Genomic DNA, 20,126 nt, shown 5'->3' with positions numbered 1-20,126 from the left:
TCGAATGTGCCAGCCTGGTCACATTGTTGCTGATCGAGTTGATGCGAGGGAGTTCACGGGTATAGAAAGAAAGAGCCGCGGCGCAACGAGAAAGAGTTCGTTCAACTTCATCTCGTCCAAACACCTCTGGAACGCAGTGAAAGAGGAGGTCGGTCTGCGAAAGGAGCCTGGGCATGCCTCCACCCCATCCCTCGTCGGTGTAGCACAATTCGCGCTCCCAAGTGTCCGACGCCGCCGCTCGAGGCGCGTGCAATCACCTCTCCCACTGAACGAACCCTTCCGCGGCGAGCAGAGGAGGAAGCATGGTGCATCCGTAGGCGCTCGCACTTACGGGGCGCCCCGTTTGGTGCCCCACCCTGCCATGATAAAAGTCCGTTTATTTGATGAAGACGTCAGCGCCCGCGCAACCTACAATCTCGACGGCGCAATCACTCTCGCTCTTGCACGTGGGATGGCGGCGGGCCACGGTGGCATTTAATTACGCACGCCGTGGCCGCCTCAACGGCGGTTGCTCTAAACTGCACCCCCCGACCGAAGCGAACTCTATCCAGGCTCACCTTGACAAATGGCCGCGCCGTGCGAGGCGGATGGGTGAGGTGGGGAGGGGATTATTCCGTGGGAAACAAATATGAACACAGCCCGAGTTCTCGAAGGGGGTCGGGTTGCTCAGTGAGCTTTAATGAACCACTGTCTGCTTTTCCTGTGCACGAGCGCAGCTTTCTCTCCTCTAAAGATACCATGAAAGAAGGGGAGTGGATGGGGGCGTCCTCACAAGAACATCATTGCTAATGCCTTGCCCCAAAACATTGCTTCGCTTTACCTCAGGAAAAGTTGGCGGGGGGGGGGGGGGGGGACAAACTTTCACTAAGAGAGACCTCACTGGAGAGTATACTAAACACGCGCGCTAAACTGGGGGGTCTTTGATGATTCGTGAATGGCTCAGTTTGCCCAACTAACAAGGTTCAATGCAGGTCATCCAGTTCAGGATGTGTGCTGCGCACCCTCCTTTCTGGCTCGCAATGATTTATGGTATCGTCTATCGGTTGTTGCGTTCGCCTGATCTGCTGCTGCCTGTTATGCGTGCGAATTTTGATAATGAAGGCAAGACTCGGAGCCCGCGTGCGTAGACGACGTGGTAGAGCATTAATTGCGGCGCGTTTCGAAGCTTGCACACGCGATCTTTTTGCCAGGCGGTTCCTCGAAAGGGGTCTGCCCTATATTCCCAGACTCGTGGGACAAGAATGCGCTTTTCTTTCTTCCTTTCTTTTTGTGGGAGAGGAACGTTGTACGAGGTAGTGCAGGTGCATTCTGGAATTCCGCTCTCAATACCATGTGAACTGGTCGCAAAAATGTACTGAGAAATTTCCCATAGGAAAACCACATTGGCATATGTCTTTTCGCCAAAAAAAAAAGTTCAAGAACAGCATTGCCGCGAATGGGACCAACCGTACCCATACCCTCCATCAAACGCCTCTTGCAATAGATGACGAAAAAGGCGCCCGTGTGCTGTGCGATGTCTGCGCACGTTAAAGATTCACAGGTGGTCGAAATTAATCCGAAGACCTCCGCTATGGCACCTCTTTATTTCTTTCACTCCCACCTTCCTCCGTTCCCTCACGGCGTGGTTTAGGTGTCTACCGAGAAGTGAGACAGTTACCTGCCTTTCATTTCTTCAAAACCAATTTTCAATTTTCATTTTTTTTTAATTTTCAAGTCAGCCCATCGCACATGCGTATAAAGTTTCCTTTGCCATTGCAACCTTACGATATTTACCGCAGATATCTGCGCTTGTGCACTTTCCGAGCGCGCATTCTTAAGTTTCGTGAATATCGAAGCGCGAGGAAGCCGCGCAGAAGATTAACCGTCGACTCCCTCTTGTTCTCTTGCAGCCGTCCTGGAGATGAACGCAGTGGCGGTGAAGCTGTACAGCATTCGCGGAGTGGTCAGCAAGCGCTACCTTTGCATGAACCGCAAGGGACAGCTCTCCGGACAGGTAAGCACCTTTAATTTCCCACAACTCTTGTCCCGCAAAGTGTCTGCTCCCCGACATCTCTAGAGGAAAACTGTGCGCCACTGGTGAGCGAATATGTAGTTATGCAAAGCACGGAAATTTGCAGGTGGGTAATAAACAAGCAAGTTAATTCGCGAGTTAATTGCCGACTGAGGAGGTTAGCGCGCCAGCAAAGACAGCAGTAATTAAGTTAATCAGCGGATAGCCAGTTAATCAAGCGGGCGCTTGATCAGGTAGGTACTTTAATTAAGCAATGAGGAAATGAGAGCGGAGAATAGTAAAGTGATTTCCTTTACTTAGTATGCGGTTAAAGAGGCGAATACTCCAGTTAGCAATCAGTCGAGTTAGTAGTGGTTGAGCGGGCAAGTGGGCCATGTAAAGGACAGAGATGGTGAGTGAGAGAGATAGAGTGAGTGAATAGGTGAGTGAAGTGAGCGAGCGAGTGAGTGAGTGAAAGGGGTGAGTGAAATTAGTGAGTGAAGTGTCTGATGCGAGTGGACTGAGTAAAATGAATGAGTGAAGTGACTGAAGTGAGCGACTTATATGAGAGAGTGAGTAGTGAGAGAAGTGACTCAAGTGAGGGAGGTGACTGAAGTTGTTGAGTAAAGCGACTCAACAGAGTGATTGAGCAAGTGGTGAATGAACTGTCTGGAGTGAGTGAGGTGACTTAAGTGAGATGATGAAGTTGACGTTCGATCACTCTCCTGCTCACTCTCTAACTCGTTCACTTACTCACTAGCTCATTCACTTAAGTCACTTGAGTCACTTCACTCATTTCTCGCGTTGCTCGCATCCTGCGCGGCAGCGATCTACACCGTGCTCTAAAGGTGCATAGCCGTCACGTCAAAAGTCAGCTGCGGACGTGACGCGCAAGCGTCCATGAGGACGTTCCTGTCATTTCGCATCAAAGAAAGAGGCGCTAGATTCACAGGTGGCCTCGGGTAGGGCCGCCCCATGCACACACACGCGCGCGCGCTTTTGACGCGTTGCGGAATACACACAGAGGCACGAGACATGGAACTGTATGGCAATTGAATGAAGGCGATGCCGGCAAAATATGCGCGGCGCAACGGCAAACAGTAAAACGGATTGAGCTGATCGCACCCTTGCCATAGCGACACAACGACACACGCCCTTTCTAAGCCTCTCTGAAAAACCGCCGCGAAACGTTGCGCGCGTGCGTCGGTGAAATGCCCGACACCCGCAGCGCGTTTGCGGATCGCTCCGAGCGCGCGTCACCGGAGAACTCACCGGGACGCCAATCAAGCGACGTGCGCTGCGTCAGGCGTCGTCTTTTTGCACCCCTGTGGGTGCGCGGTGAAAAAGCGCGCGCCTAGAATATAGCTACGGGGCAGGAATGCAGACGCGTTAGGCGGGACGTTTAGTGTATCTGTGTATTGCGCGGCATCGGTGTCTTCAAAGGAGAACGCCGAATAGAAATGGGCTGCGCAAAAAAATGAGCCTTGCCCCGGATGCCGGACAACGCCCCAGACTAGTTGTCGAAAGGGCTGGAAGGATTGGTCCTGCGGAGCACGCCTTATAGATTTGTCATTTGCGCCGCAGTCGTCGGAGTTCCTCTCCTTTCGTCCGTGTCGTGTGGGGACCGATGCGATGATGTCTTTAACGAGCTGTTATACACGTTGCTCCGTAATGTATTTGTGCAACATACATCAAGGGCAAGGTCGTTGTTATCGTAGCATTTTGTTTTAAGCCGAAAACAAAGGTATTGTATTGAAAAAACCGCGACTTCAAACGGGACGAAGACGAGAACTGCTCATGACGAGCGGTAAGCGGATTACCGCTCGTCCTGTCAAGTTCTCGTCTTCGTCCTGTTTGAAGTCACGGTTTTTTCCCGACAGGTATGTCCGACCAACTGGCCCAAAACCTACCTCTGTTGAACAAAGATTTTCTTTCGTGGCTTCATGTGCACCGGCTGATTAGTTGGCTTAGGTGTAATCCACGTGGATTTAGTCTCGTTGTTGCCTCGGAAGCCTTCCGTGAGGCATTCGCCGCAAGGTGATCAGTTCTATAGCTTCGAGGTTAAATTGGTAAAATAAGGAATGAGCAGAGCGGCCGGCAGCGCTTGCTACAGATCGCGAAAGTTCTGGCGGAAAAAGTTCAATAGTTGCGTGACGTTGCGAATAAAGCTCAGCATGCAGCTAAGCGAACGACGCCGTAACGACCATTGTCGCGCTGGTGAAGTAGGTTACCTCTGTTCGCTATTTTTTCCCGCCCTGTACTGTCACTTGCCATTCCTGTTAACACAAGACATCCATTTTAAGTTGCTGTTTTTTTTTTTTTACTTTTGAGCTCTTAAATAATCCGCAATTCTTGAAAACAGTTTCTTTACTTGCGCGTCAACAAAACGCACTACTGGAGCTATTCGCAGAACTAAGAAGTATTTCAACCTCTTTTTTAACAGCGGCCTCTTACCTGTTTTTCTGACCCCAAATTTCGATAGAGTAGGTTCTGAACATGGCTACTAAGCTGGTTTAACGATAATCGAACCGTTATCAAGTCATATCAAGGGGGCAAGGGGAGTTTCGTAACAAAAAGTTCCAAGATCAGATGAAGAAATACTATATGGTATTACCGAACACATTTGCCATCGCCTTTTCGTATTTTTCTTCCACCCTACAAGCCTCACGGCGAATCCGAAGCCCTTTCTGTCTATTCCGCGAAAGCCTCCGACCGACACGGAAGTGCTCACTAATGCGGCAGCGAGATGTTATGAGCTCAGAGGCTTCCATCCAAGCGGTTGATAGCGTCTACGCTCGCTGTTTGATATTCCTCGCTCCTATATGCTACTCCACCGTCAGGAAGCTTTTGATCCCGACAATGCACCGTTCCTGCACCCCCTCCTTATCCCCCCCCCCGACCCGCAACTCCGGCAATTACATTGTAACTCTCCTTCTCCACGGACGTTGACCTCGGCAGAAATCGATGCTCGCCAGCAATGCACTATACGCCACTCGCCTTACCTCTTACAGCATAGCGAGAGGGTACTCTTGGAGCTCGCGGCTCAGTCTGGAAACCTGATTCACCTCAATAAGTGGGCCACTCCGAGGGGCATATAACGAGAGGAAGAAGCTCCAAGTTTCCGGGAATCCAGGAACAAAAAAAAAGTACGTTAGGGCATAAGGAACCTGGGCATACATAAGACTTCCATTAGGCCGTCTGGGAAGGCTTTGCTAACTACATTACCCAGACCATATTTCAGAACAAAGTGGGTCGTAAAACCGTAAAACCATTCCTCGTCACTGTCTTACTTTTTTTTTCCTCCGCTTTGTTCTTCGTTTTGTCTAAGTAACTGGCCGTAAAAGTTGACTCCGAGGCTGTTTGCCAAGCCAGAGTAGAAACTATTACTCCGGGCTCCGACGTTGCATCTACCGCTTTTATGGCTTCCCTATTCCCGGTTGACTCGCGCAAGCTATTCTCCAGCCTGCATTAGCGCGGCACTGGTTACGACTGTTTGCTGCCATGATATGCGAGTGTTTCCATATAGTCTCGCGTTCAGTTTATTCTCCGCTCGTGGCAGGGTCGCATGCACGCTGGAGTTGCTTTGGAGCGGTTAGAGTTTCGTTAGGCAAAACAACACAACCACCACCGCCGGCACCGCTACGCCATTTATGTCAACATAAGCATTTGGAAGGGAAACGAGTAGGTAATAAAATCTTCGTGAGCTTTACTGGTTGGCCTTCAGATGTTACTTACAAGCCTTCGTATCACCGTGATATCAACTTAGCTTTGGTTAAAGATATCTCGATGCGCTAAAAATCCCGGCTTCAGCGTGTTTGTAGTTTTTTCGGACGGTTCCAGCTGTGTGTGAGGGCCATTTTCTTGCTTTCTGGTTTTCAAAAATGTATTTTTTTTTTATTCTAGTAACTTGGATTTCTCTCACTACCGCTGGTAGATTAGGTGCATCGTCCACAGGCGGTTCTAATAGCGCGAAATGACATTTGTGTTGAGGGCAACGTCCGCGGGAAGTCCCAAATATATCTGTCACGTGCATAACAGCCATGGCGAAGATATACAGTGTGTTCATGCGTCGGCGCAGCACAATGCGCGAGCCTTTAGCGACGCTCACACTCGCGTTCTTTCCTGCTTCGATCCTACTTTTTCTGCGGGTAGTTCTTGGTAATGGTTCGCGGCTTTCCTGTTTTTGCCGAAAGCGGTGTTTCACTTCTACGGCGCTCGTGCGCTGATCCATCTGCCGTCTAGTAGTATGTAATACACGGGGCGTGTCTTACAGATCAGCGACCTTCTTTTCGAGGTCGCGGTGGTCCGTTGCCGTTCTGTGCCGTTGTACGCCGGGGCAGTTCTCCTGAATTAAATCCGGCGTCACGTGTTGCGGCGACGCGTGGCTTAAATGTACGCTGTGACATCACTTTCGCGACGTTATTAGTACGACCTTTCTTTTGGTTATAACAGAATAGCAAATAATGTATAAAGAGATAATAAAAGAGGACGGCTGGGTAGCAAACAAGAACAGACATAAAAGCAACAACAACGAAAAGGCATTGTTCATTGTAGGCTCACCCAGTGTTGACTTGTCGCGAATATTTATCACCTTCACCTTGTCAACATCAAGTTCGAGGGAACTTGATCCTAGTTATATCGTGTTTAGATCGTGTTGACTGTCGTGAGGATATGGGCGCCGCTCTGGCCGTCGGAACAAAAACTAATCGCTGCCTTTAGAACAGGCTTCACCTGCCTACCGGCCGTCGTTCTAAATAGGGACGCGCATCCTGCGAGTGCTGCTTCGCCGTCTTACAGCAAAGCATTGCCGCACTGCCCGTCTCGCGGGGAACTACCACTCCATTTCGAATCTCTGTCGCGTCTCCTCCGACAACAAACACCGCGGGGCGTTCTGCGCCACGGCGGCGCCGACGCGGACCACCTGTCTCGTCGACGCCTCGCCTCACCCCTTTGCTTCCCGTCGGCGCCGAGCCCGGGTGCCGGCCCGCCGCAGTGCCTCCGCGACAGTGCGTGTGGGACGCGGAAGAGCGGCGCAGCCGATCGCAGCCGTCGCCGCCGACCACGTGTGTGTTTGTCGCGCGCTGCAGACATTGTTGTCTCCTCGCAGGGGGAGGGCCCCCCGCGTTGACATTGGCGGCTATGCCGCGCCGCCGAGCGCGCTCGCGACGCTGACGGCTGCGCGAAGGCAGTTGGCGCGCACCAGCCGCTGCCGGCGCTGTAGGTAAACGGCCCTCACCGTATGCAAACGGGTGAGGGATGGTTGCTGCGCTCCCGTGCCGCTTTTTGCATCGCATTCATTGCTTCCTGGTTGTGCCCGCCTTCGCTTTTCCTTTCCGCTTCTGTCGATGCGCGCGGCTAAAAGAAACGAAGCCTTGAAAACACAGGTTTCGAATTTCGATCCGCTAGCCTATCGCGGAGCCAGGACGGTTAAGGTTGAGAAATTTGATGAATAAGCGTGGGTTCTGTCCTGCAGGGCATTCGAGTGGTATGACGATTCCGATAACCGTGAATTTCAAGCTGCACAGCTCCGTGCTTAGTGTGAGCAAACGACGTGATTCGAAGTTTCCTCTTCCTTTCTGAACGATTATATAAGCGTCAATAGCGTGTTTTAAACTTGCAATTCGTTACAGAGAGCGTAAGAATTATGATTGTTGAAATGCTTAAGGTTGTGAACGATGCCCTTGAGTAGTGAAACACAATTAAATATATTTCGTTAAGCTGCGGAGGTGTTGCGCAACGTATCGCCAGTGGCGCCTAAAAAAAAAGAGGACCATTTCTTGGCCCCAACAAGGCCTTGATATTTACCTTCCATAAAACTAACCCACATTCCGAATGAGCTTCTTCTAAACGATTAACGACGACGTGGGAAGCGAATTACTTTCCACACTGGTAAGAAAGACAATTATAAATGGAGCTAATTAAGTGTCATCACCATCAGAGCCGAGGTGGCCACCCTCTTCTCGCAAATTTCTTAATCTCATCTCGCTGCCCATCTCTCTGCACTCCGCTACTCCGTTGCATGGTTTAAGATAGTTAATATACAACGTTGCTTGCTCTGCTGCCTTGGTTGTGTAAACAAGCTTCCTAACAACATGTGTCCCGTAGGGGGAACGAGGTTTTTATCGTGCATCAAAAGAAACACATCCTTCATTTCCTAACCAAATGCGCAAGCTCGAAGTAATCGATGAGGTTTCAGAGCACGCAGTCACATATAAGACGCTATAGTGACCTAGCGACCTAGCCACTGCATCGTCGCTTCATCAAGGAGAGAGTCGTGAGGGCATCTTGAGCCGCTATCTCTGGAGATCAGCGTTCGGTGGTAGCCAAAGGCATGAGCCAGTCATCTATATCCGGGTACGCGATCCAGAGAACCTGTTTGTGCATACCACACGCCCGAAGCATTTGTAGCGAACAAAGCCGTTCACTAAAACGCGTCGAGACAAATTAGAAATCGCTTGGATGGCGAAGGGCAATGTACCATGTAATCCGCAGCAGGCTGGTATGGCTATACTTTCACGTGCGGACCCGCCTGACCAGCCTTTGACAGGCAGAGAAATCTCATTGCGTTTGCAAGGCAGGCGAGCAGCGAGTATTTGGTCGAACCAACTACCTGCCCTCGAGAATTGCGAACAAAAAAAGTTAAAAGAAAAAAGCTACGCAATCTTCCGCGGCTGTTTGGAAGATGTGCGTGTCGTTTCGTGAAGTTACGAGGACCATCGTTTACTGTACTTCCTAGGGCCTTACTACTAACCTTAAAATGTTTTTTTTTTTTTTTGTCGGTGCTGCCTAAGAAAAGATGCCCCGGGAAATGTATGGTGCTTGTTTCACTGTCTCAAACGAAGCGTGCATATAAAGAGGAAGGGGGGGGGGGGGGGGGGGGGGGGGCTAAAGAAAAAATTAGGCGCTGCAAGCAGCTCTATCCAAAGCCCTCCACCCTGAATGGCTTCCGGGCAGGTTCCGGAGTGTCGCCGCATAAAGACGCCTTTTCTTTATTCCTAACTCAACTAAACCACCACACTTGACTTGCTTCCGGCCTTTTGTTCCTGCGTCAATTTTCTTGTTTTTGGTGGGTTGAATACGCGGTTTGCGCGGCAGTAAAACCAGAGGCCGTAGAATTCGGCTCTTTTCCAGACGTCTGGCTCGCATGTACAGCATGTCGCGGGGAGAGTGATAGAGTGGCCAGGACCTGTGTAGACGGTGTGTTAGGTTTGTAAACAAATGTTGTTTTGCTTTTGTTTTGGGCACCACAAAAAAAGGGGGTGTAGACTGGAGGTGGCGCCATAGACTTCTCTGGTTACATTGTTGCAACTGCAACTGACACAGCGGGTACGATGAGTGATCAAGGCGCTATTGTTTCCACTCTCCGCACACGTCCCATGTCACCAGGGGCACAGCCTCGCCATTGTTCCAGCCTGCAGTGGGGACAACTGTTTGGAAAATCTTAAAACTCGAACATTTGTGTGCGCGCGTGTGTGTGTGTGTGAAGAGGGACATAGTTTGAGTGTGTGTGTGTGAGAGGGAGGGAGTAGAGAGGATTGTGTTCACCAGACGCGCGCACAGTTTTGCTCGAACTGCTGAGAAATCTGGACGAGGTGTGTGTCACTGAACTTGATAAATTCGTCGCGTGATGCTTTTGTTTAAAACGCGGCACGCTCAAACTCATCACCAAACTTTTGTGCATAGAACTTTCTTGTAGTCTAATGTGGCCGCTCCGCCAAGGTACCCCACTCTTGTTTGTGTCACGGTTTTTCGTTTTTACCAGACCATCGAAAGATAACACACACGGCTAAGAACTTGCGAGATGCTGCCCACACATTGAAATAAGTTCACCTAACGGACGGCGGTCCTTCGCGAGGGATTAGATAAGGTAACGGCTGACCTAATCTTAGAGTGAGCGTGACGGATGTACGGTCCAGCTTCAGGCGATGTCCGACGCATGGCTCCCATATCTTCAAGGCCGGCAGCCCCGAGAAGCACAGGTAATCGACACAGTATTGGAAACGGATGGTTTAACTCTGCCCCTTTGTAGGACCGACATTTGCCGATATATTCCAATATGGGGTCGATTATCAGTGCAGCTGGAGGTGCAGGGCTTTTACGGCGAGATGCCTGTGTGTGTCGGTATTACGTATAAAAACACACCAAACAAAACGTAATTAAAAACACTGGACGAAAGTGCAGCGCTCGTGAAAGGTCCCTGATTAAATAAACAATTGTAAAGAGACAACTTTACTCACAATTTTTTGCCCTTTCTTGTTTTCTCTCTCTCACCTCGCAGAAGCGGCGCTCCGAGAAGTGCATCTTCCAGCTGACCGAGCTTCCAAACTCGTACACCACGTTCTCGTCGATGCGCTACTCCCGCGGAGCGCGATGGCGCTGGTACCTGTCCATCGGCAAGAACGGACACGTCAAGAGGGGCCGCCGGCCCCGCCAGAAGGGCACCAACTTCTTGCCACGCAGCGTCAAGGACTTCAAGCCCTGAGACCCCAGAACACGTGCTACGCAGTGCAGCATCAACCGTCGATAGAACCCTACTGATGACCTTCCCGTCGATGGGACTCCTCGATGTGACTGTTTTCCCGTGCGGCGTGCTTTCGGCCGCTTGTTTACGCCAAGCATATGCTTGCTAAAGAACGTTCAGCACCGCTCGGCGACGACCGTGAAAGAAAACCGAACGCACGGTCCTTCGCGATGACGTCACAATCCACAGTGCTCGAGCTTGGGGGCGACACCAGGCGCCAACACTGCCTGCCGTCGTGCCACTGTGTTCCGGGACACTAACTTATCGGAACCGACGGCAGGCTGCTGATTGATTGTCTTCAACGGCAGGTCGCCTAGCTAAGCCTAACCGCTAGTAGGCGACGCTCACGCGTCGTCTGCAAATGTGCGCGACTTCCTCCGGAAACGGCGCCGCACCTCGGAAGTTCTTTGTGCAAGATTTCTGCGACCTTCGTGCGCACTTCTCGCTGCTGGCTTTCTTGCTTTCTCTAGAGCAAGAGCTATAGAGCCGCGCGTTTCACACACCTCGCTAGTTCTCTCGCTGAGCGCTGATTGGCGCCCGATAATACCGTTGACGAACGCCGAAACGCAATGCACTGCTGTAGCTCCAGTTCTAGTGCGATGAAAGAATTTAGATCGAACGAACCTCTAGACAGAATGCGGGGAGACGACTCGTGGAAATGTAACACTTTCCGTATGAGACTGTACATTAAGGGCCGCCCCACCTGCGTCAGGTGCTGATTCGCTGATGCCACCTTGAAACGCCGCAGGGGGATTCATATATAGAGCCTCTCTTGAAGATGACATTGTTTATACACAATTCAGTTCTCGCAACTGGTAATAGTTAACAAATTACTCACTTTTTTCAGGAATAGGAGTCATGTCGTCCCTAGTTGAATAGTTGACTGCTTAAAGTTCGCACTTATTTAGGCTCCATAAGTAGTTCTGTTTTACAAACTAAACTGAAACAAGCAAACAAAAGCTATCAGTGCTTGCAGAGACTGACACTCTACGATTTCCATTTGCTGGCTTGCATTAATTGCTTGTATTGAACAACTGAGGACTTTTGGTATCGATCACGGTGTGGTGGCGAGACACCTAGTGTGGCTCATCGAGACTGGGACTGCCTGGATATCAACTCACTGCTTGACGTCTGGACTTTACTCTTTTACGTCGCTCGAAGAACGTCGAAGAAGAAGTGAAGTGAACATGTAGTCTATATGCTGATGGTACGAACTAAGGCTGCGTTTTGTTGAATTGCTGAAGTGCCGGTTTTGTGCTTGTTTTGTTTCTTTTTTATTTCTCTGTGAGACACGCAAAAGCACCGCACTATTTCGAAGGGGACTTTGGTGGCGACCTCTCCTGGGTATGCATTGTTGCTCGACGAGTTGTGACAAGGCGCCGACGCAACATGGCACCCCTTCGTAGCGTGCGTTTCGTGATGCTTCCACCGTTCCTCGCAACTCGGCTGTCTGAAGCCCTAATTTCGTCATTGTAATGAAGGGGCCTTCACGTGACGTCAGGGTCAGCCTTGTGGTGGACCACGCCCTTCCCATAGACCTTTTCACATTTGCCTTTTTTGGGCGCAGCCATATTGATACAGGGCTGTTCAGGAGCTTTCTGACTGTCAGATTTCATTCAGGCATCTACTGCGCATGCCCAGCACAGTCCAAGATGCGCGCGTGCTCAATCAAGCGGCAAACAGTGAAAAGGTCTATAACGAGACTTTCTCGCATTGAGGTTGTGCACTGTGGGGATTTTATGCAGATTACATGTTCAGAGACGCGGATGCGTCCCTGGGGGGCTGGGTACGAGGCTATTAGTGATTCGGTGTTACGTCCAAATCGACGCATTGGTCTACCATGCGCTTATCTTGGCCGTGCTTGAAAGCCCCTTACAAATGCGGGCGGTCCAAGTCTTGGTGTCACCGTTCCCGCTCTCTACTACTATTACTACTCACAATGCATTTTGACCTTTCTACTGCCATAGCTAGATGTTGTAGTCCTGAGCACAGCGATGTGTTTTGTACATACAGGTTGAAAGGCACGCCGCGCGATGAGGAACGAAACGGCGGCTAAAGTGGGTTTCCTTGGTGTTCATTTTTGTTGTGTGTGTGTGCGTTGCACGGTTGAACATTTCTAGCGTTCTGTTTTTTTTTTTGGTTTTTTTTACCGCTCTTGCGCGTAATGAGATGCAGGAGTTCTGGCGCTAGCTAGCAAAGGTTTAAAAGATCTGAAAGTCGAAAGTGCGTGAGCGCCTACGCTAAGTCTTATTCTTGTTTCTCTTTGTCTTGTTCTCATGTATTACAAATCAAGAGAGAAACCATCGCTTCGTAAGCGTCGTGTCAGTGTTGTAAGATTGTATAATTGCGAGGCGCTTAAATGTGTAATTGTGTGTTACCGAGACCTTAATTTAACCTACAACGATCGATAGTGTTCACTTCATGGGTTCGGAGAAGGAAGAACTTTGTTTTCTTCTTTGACACAGTGTTATCCCCTACTGAATACAGGCTCACTGACTCAAAAAAAAAAAAGCAGCAAATGTGCCTGGTCACGTGAACAGCACGTGCGCGCGACATGTACGTTATGTGAACTGTTCCAAGGATCCCAACTTCACGCGCCTTCAACACTTAAACAATTTGACGCTTGTATCATCTTATTTATTATTACCCAAACCTGTGCATTCAAAATCTGTATCGGGACGTGCTCTGATCCTACCCGGTTCCAAAGGAAAGCTAACTTATGTGTTGCATAACTATTTCTTCCCCGAGTTTCACTCGCTAAACATCTTAATCGGTTGCAGCCTACGGCTCATCCGGCAAACCTTCATCCGCTTCATATACGAAGAAAGTTGTTCAACTAAAAAAGCTGCTGCAAATAACCTCTGTACTCGTTATTTATTAACATCATTTCATTGGTAGTGTCCTGCTTTTAAAAAACAATGAAAAGAAAGAAAAAAGCATCTCCTGTCTTCTACCGTTACTTACGTGTCGTTTCTCGTAAAGTGAACACGTTCCTAACCAAAGGTACCACAACTACGCAGAGCCATACCGTGACGCTCATTTAAGATTGCACCCAGAGTTCTTTAAACCATACCCGTCACAAAGCAAGTGCTCGCAGTACGAACACCTCCTGCAACCAGTATACCTGCAGGCCAACAGAAAGAGGTACTGACGATATGCTCCAGCGCCAGCTATCGGCAGCGCCTGAAACTTTTGAGCACTCTGAGCAGCCAATTTTACACACGTTACACTGCCACAGGTTCACAAACATCTAAATCTTGTACGAGTGTGTGTGCAGGATATTGAAGCATGGAGTCTACTGGATGTTTCCCGACCGGTATGACTACAGAGCTCTGGTCACACCAGCCGCTTACCTGCCACAAAAACACAAAAACCGCTCGAATGGCTGCTCCTTTACTCCGTTGCAAAGCAGCCAAGCGACTGTTCCCCCAACTTCCTCTCGCCTTTTCTCTTTGCTAGCCTATCTACCTTTAGGCTCATTGCTCTGTCCATCTAGTATAAACGCGGGCACTAGCATCGACAAAGCTATCGCAAGAATAGAGGCATTTAGACAGTTCCTCACAGAGGAACGTTGTACGCAGTCAATCGTTACCTACCTCACCAGCTTTTGTCGACCGCGTTATTTCTGATCCCGCGTCCGATAAATGCCTTCTGCGGCGGGCGTTGCTTCTCACGGTCGTGTATGCCTGCTTAGCAGCTTCTGCAGCGTATGGTTCTTCCAGTTCAGACCCCACTGCAAGACGTTGATGCATGTCTTTCCCTCCCCACTTGAGCTAGTAGTTGCAGGCCAAATTTCGCCCCATCTGCGCTTTGGCCACACTTTGCAGAACCACGAAGGTTTGAAACGGAGAGCACCTAGAAAGCGAGCGACGGTGAGATGAAAACTGAGACGATTCAAGTTATTGATGGAATGTAGTACCAACTGCACATGCTGTATGGCTGAAAGCAAAGATGGAAACGCCGCTGAAGAATGCTATGGGAAGCCTCAAACTCTGTCTGAGAGGATATGTGAGAGGTGAACGATAAGGCCGATAAGTAAAAATCAAGCCATCTCCTTAGTGCTCAATGTCGAGCGGTTCGAGAAAATTTTGCATCTAGGTGTTTGCACAGTCTCTAAATAATGTTTAGCAGGCACTTTAGAGCCGTACATGCAATACAGCTGTGTAACGGAATGCGACCACTAGCATTTACAGGCAGTCATCAAACTGACTGAAAAAAAAGTCTTCTATTGTCCAATTGATCTTTACAAGAAAGGCAGGTTAGATGCACATTTGGCACTAAAAAATATGGAAAAAAAATATAGAACACCATAGAGACTTTTTGTGTTGCCTTTTAGCATCATGGCATGGGTCCAGAGCTGAACGTGCAAAGGTCGAGTGTTCGTAAATATAATTTTTGTCTCAACAGGATGTGCATGTTCTACTTCTCGTTAACCCTTCTACGACATGCCTTCTGGCACTGCTTAATTGTGAGCTTTTGCGTCACAGAATGAGTCATCCCCCCCCCCCCCCCCCCTTCCCCCCCAAAAAAGGCTTCAGCTACACTCCGCATTTTTCGTCCTTGAGAAGCTGCCGTGACGTTATTGGCAGGGTTTTGACTGTACGCAATCATAATGCCACAAGTTGAAAAAAAAAAAAAAAACGCAAACAATCAGCGAACAAACGTTGACATGACGCCTAACTGTCGCAATATATCCATTTGAACATGACGTCATATCGACAAGCTGTGCGCGCTTGTGACATTGAGGGCTTTGTCGCTCACCCATTCAGTATTACTTTTCCAAAAAGGCTCAAACGCTGCGTTTGATTGCTAGTATTTAATTAACAAGCTCTTGCCTTAACTTGGCTTGAGAGCGACAAATTGCCTAGTAGAAGAGCCGTTTCTGGCTTCTACGCATCTGCGAGCAATACTCAGGTAACGTCATCGCATCTTTGACACATTACACTTCACGTAAGCGTTTCGACGCGTATTTAATGCACTGATAATCGAGCTTGCATTCACTTAATAGCTATAAGCCTTCGAGGTCTTACTGCCATTTTCATAACTTTAGGATTTTTTTAAATTATTGTTTTGAGCAAATCGCGACCACGGCAGCAGCATTTACATGATGATGAGATGCAACATACCCCGTGTGTTGTGGTCAAACTAACCGGAGCCTTCCACTAGGGCATCCCTCATAGCCGATGTCTAGCTTTGGGGCGTTAAGCTCCGCATACAATATTCGTTTTGTAAATGCAGCGACGCGCGTCGATTGTCTGAACAACAACAACAGAAAATTCCTGAGAGATTATGGCAACGTGTATCCCGCAGTGTTCCCACTGCGAATGTATTAAAAGTACGTATTCTTTTTTTTTTTTTGTCAGAAATGTTGAGGCCGGAAGCATATTTCCACGCAGTGTAAGATGAGAGCCTATTTCGGTGCCAGCTGAAAAGTTACCAGCCAGCGTGTACTTCCAAACGAACTGAACTATTATTTGCATAGTTTTACAGTAGTTTGAATGCACTGTTCACCGACCGTAAAAGTTGATTGTTCACTGACCAGGGAAAGCACGGACGACACTTGTCGCACGAGCCGTTGCGCCTGCTACATTGCCTCTCAGCAATAGCAGTGCAAAGAGGTGCCGGGGCCCTGTTTCCTTATAAATTCATCCAAAATTTCTGCTAAGTCATTGCAGCTGCATCAAAAGAGTAACTCTGGTAGAGACGTCATGATGTCCGTGGTCATGTTTTCTCATGTGAGGGTGCTTTTCTGAGGTACGTTCCCGAGTGTGTTATGGCCGAAAGGGATCCTCGCAAGCAGGCCAGTCATGCATCTCACCTGCTGCTGCTGTTTTCAATGAGCGAACAGCAAAGCACGGATTATCTTGACGGAACAAGCGAAATTAAATCCTAATTAGGTTGACTCATAATGGCAAGCATAAAGGCACGTAGGTCGAAGATAGTTGTTTAAAAGCTGGTAAAGCGAGCTTAGGGTAAAGTTGCGGTGCCCGGATATGAATGAAGTGAGAGGAACGATTGAGGTGAATTTTTGAGAGTTTTACACATGAAGGGCTTCCTGTGTGCAAGAGATAAACGTGTGAGTATGTGTGAGAGAGGCAAAGGTTCATTGCACTCTTAGCCACGCCCATCATGGTGCCTTTCCTTGCCAGAAGCAGTTAACAGCGTTCTGATTTCAAACGACTCCGCCTCGTTTGATTTGATCATCCTGCCCAAACGTGAGGCGAAAAGTCTAAAAACCCTCCTTTTTTCCCCCAAAGCGCACAAATGATCAAGGTTGAAAAGTTGCACCATGATGCCGTCGTGACGAAGGCTGCACTGTACAGCTGAGCAGAGCATTTAAAAAGACGGCTATGCAAACTTACAGCGACGGTCTGTAAGCGACGATGGATGTTCTGAACGTGGTATTTCACTTTTGTACTTTTATACTTTTTTACCGGCTGTTCAAGCTCGTTGCTACTCGCTGTTGGTGTTTACACAAGTCCAGTGCCCGTACTGGATGTAGGCAGCTGAAAGTGCACTATGTAATGAAGCTGTTCCTTTAGCCAGACTTCGACTCCTTTAAGACTTCAGTGGTATACAAGAGGAAACAGTTTCGGAACGCAGGTCTCTGTCCGTGGGTGAATTTCGCGCACCCATGGCTGTTTTGCAGTTTCACCATCGCGAAGCGAGAATGTGTTTCATGTTTGTGAGCTCGTAAACGCAATAAACGCTCGTGTTCTTCGCTTAGAGACTGCCAGATTACCGGCTTCGACACAGTTTCTCCTTGTGCACCTATATCTAGGCTCATAGCTTTAAGTGTAGATAGTCCACATATACCAAGCTCGCTCATCGAATGTAAAGCATGCACATGTCTTGTACATATACTAGATATTGTTTCATATCGTACAGTTCTTTTTTTTTTTCCTTTTCACGTTCTGTGCTCAATCTTTCGAGCGCTCTGTAGATTCCTACGTTGTCTACACGTCATTTGTCTGAATGCGAAATTTCCTAGGGAAACAATGCACATAAATGTATGTTCGTGACAATATGAACACGTGTCAAAAACAAGTACTCGGTATAATGGAAAGGGGAATCGGATTTTACGGGTATGCATCGGACCTTCGCTATCGATGTACATGACATTCGGCGGGGAAATTGAATTGAGGTTACCAAATTTATTTCGTGAAATGTGGTCGCAAGTCACAGAAGGCCAAAGCGTTCTACAGATCAAATGAACTGCGGTAGAGGAAAAATTCATGGGTCAGAGACGCATGAAGTCGTCGGTTGAGTTGCCTCACGCATTCTGTCTTATTCACTATCTAGTTTATTTTATTTTTATTGTTCTTTCAAGCGCTGCCAGGTGTTGAAACTGCGTTTTGACCAGTGAATATGGTCAAGCTGTTACTGTAGCATAGATGTGCATATAGTGATGCATCATTTCCGTCTTTTCACTTATATTGTGTTCACATTACGACATAATATTATTGTATTAAATTTGTGTTCTTCGTCCTATGTGTACAAGATGTGCTGTAGAACTCTCCAAAGCTTTGCAGTGAAAACTTCAACGAAATAAACACTTCTTTCGCAACTCAGTGCGATATGCCTTCGGCTTTTTATCAATAACAAACGCACACTAACAAGGCCGCTATTGGTGCGTGCATTCTGCGAGAGATTTCCTTGTCCGATACACGAATATCGCCGCCTTACAAGCAGAACTTCAGATACGAAGCTCTTCGAAGGCCTCCCATACTCAAAATCTGAAACTATGAGTGATAAAAAAGTCTGAAGCCTAAGAGTTGTCGCGCCACCTTCAGAATCTAAAAAGAACTGCAAAACACTGCTTAAAAGGCTCTCACCACTGGCTGGTTCCGGAAGTCACAGGCGGAGGCTACATATGCGGGTATAGGCACAAGAGATGCCTGAACTTTGAAATGACTTCCGCAGCGATGGCCTAGTGGTTGGAACATCTGCCTCGAATGTATGAAGTACGGGAATGGACCCCTAGTGCCGCCAGGTAACCGCCTGTTATCAGATGGGTGCAAGCTTTTCCCTGACCTGGCGCTCTTCTCTGGGATTAAATGCTTGAGAAAAACGAGCCTTTGTCTCTACATCGTTATAAAATATTTTATAAAATAAAATAAATAAAATAAATAAATCAAGCAGAGTTTAGCAGTGGTACTCTGACTAAGCCGTGCTTGCACCATTTAAATCAAATAAGCTCATCATAAAAAATTTTGAAAGAGCTTTGCAACTAGCAAGATTAAGAATCTGCATTAAGCGGATATATGGTCGCATGACAAACCTGTAGGCTTCTCCAGAGTGAAGCCACTGCGACGGCTCTACCTCGCCACCGACCCTCCCTCAACTGCCATGTATTGGTCCATATACACTGGGTGTTTCAGTGGATCTGGTAACTAAAGTTTTAAAATTGGCTTTCTGAGGTAAAAGATGGCTTCCGTGGCATAATAATTCCTATGCTGACGGACATCAGGAAACAGGCTAATCATTTTAGTCATAGTAAGCTGGTTTACTAAATGCGAATAAACTTTTAACTATCTACGGTTAGGAGTTTGGTTGCAATCAGAGATTTGTAGCTGGCCGTTAGTAATGGCCATATCAGTTTTTACAGTTTCAAAAACGTGATTATCCTCGGCCCCATGGCTCAATAAATTCTGGCCATCTCACACTGTTTTCAAAAACCGCGCGTCACCAGTACACATTACTCCGCCACATACTTGTCGCGTGTCTTTCTCTGTTCTGCCAGCGCTGCTGTGCTGGTAGTGCTGGCCTCTGTCCGCTGCTCCAGCCCACAAGGGAGAGAGAAGGTCACGTGACATGACATGTGCGCCGCGGAGTGACGAGTTGCGCGAGGATTTTGAAAGAGGCGAGAGATGTACTAAATATATTGAGCCACAGTGCCGAGGACAATCGCGTTTTCAAAATTATAAAAAATAATATATATGGCAATTAATAAGGGCCAGCTACAAATCTCTGATTGAAACCAGGCTTCTAACTGTAATAGTTAAAACTTTATCTATTAGTACTTAGTTGACCAGCTTATTAATGAACGTGATTCACTTGTTTTCTGTCTGCCAACATAGGAATTACTATGCCGCAGAAGCCATCTTTATACCCGTACTGTCTTGTGCGTGGGCATATTGGCCCTCCACAAACTACTCAGTCCCCGCCACTACTCCTCAAGCAAATTCCTCCCCTCCCTCCCTCCTTCCCTCCCTCCCTCCCTCCCTCCCTCCCCTCTCTGGGAGAGCCGTACTGCTCCTCCAGCTGCACTGCGCCCAAAATTATGGCCTCTTCTGGCAGCCCAAGTCACCCACGTGTTGGATAACTACCCCACGCCGCGCTCTGCTACCCATCCACTTGAACCAGCGAACCGGACTTGGGACGCAGAATAAGGTTTCTGTCCCTTTCCTCCCCTTCCCTTTCCCCAGTATGGAGTAGCAGGCCAGAGCCATGTTACCAGCGGCCGACCTCTCCTCCTTTTCCTCTCATTAAAATTCCTCTCTCTCCTTCTCCCCATTCCATGCCCACTCCGAAGCATGCATGAGTCAGCAGGCGATTTTAAAAGAAGATTAAACGAACACAAGAACGACGTCAACAAATGTTGCACGTCATCCA

The 20,126-nt window shown here is 48.4% G+C and overlaps 1 protein-coding gene across 1 annotated transcript in view; it reads left to right on the top strand.

Annotated features, from left to right (window-relative positions):
• The window catches only part of LOC149358650 (fibroblast growth factor 9-like), a 104,012-nt gene extending 85,927 nt beyond the window's left edge, over nucleotides 1-18,085 (top strand). Inside the window, exons 2-3 of the mRNA XM_089570803.1 lie at nucleotides 1,890-1,993; nucleotides 10,269-18,085. Coding sequence (XP_089426929.1) covers nucleotides 1,890-1,993; nucleotides 10,269-10,472 — 308 coding nt within the window. The 3' untranslated portion in view covers nucleotides 10,473-18,085. The remainder of the gene's footprint in view (nucleotides 1-1,889; nucleotides 1,994-10,268) is intronic.
• Nucleotides 18,086-20,126: the final 2,041 nt, after the last annotated feature.

This window comes from Amblyomma mixtum, chromosome 2, assembly GCF_055824585.1.
Source record: "Amblyomma mixtum isolate Tamu chromosome 2, ASM5582458v1, whole genome shotgun sequence".
Taxonomy (NCBI): domain Eukaryota; kingdom Metazoa; phylum Arthropoda; class Arachnida; order Ixodida; family Ixodidae; genus Amblyomma; species Amblyomma mixtum.
This window is presented reverse-complemented; position numbering and strand designations above follow the sequence as displayed.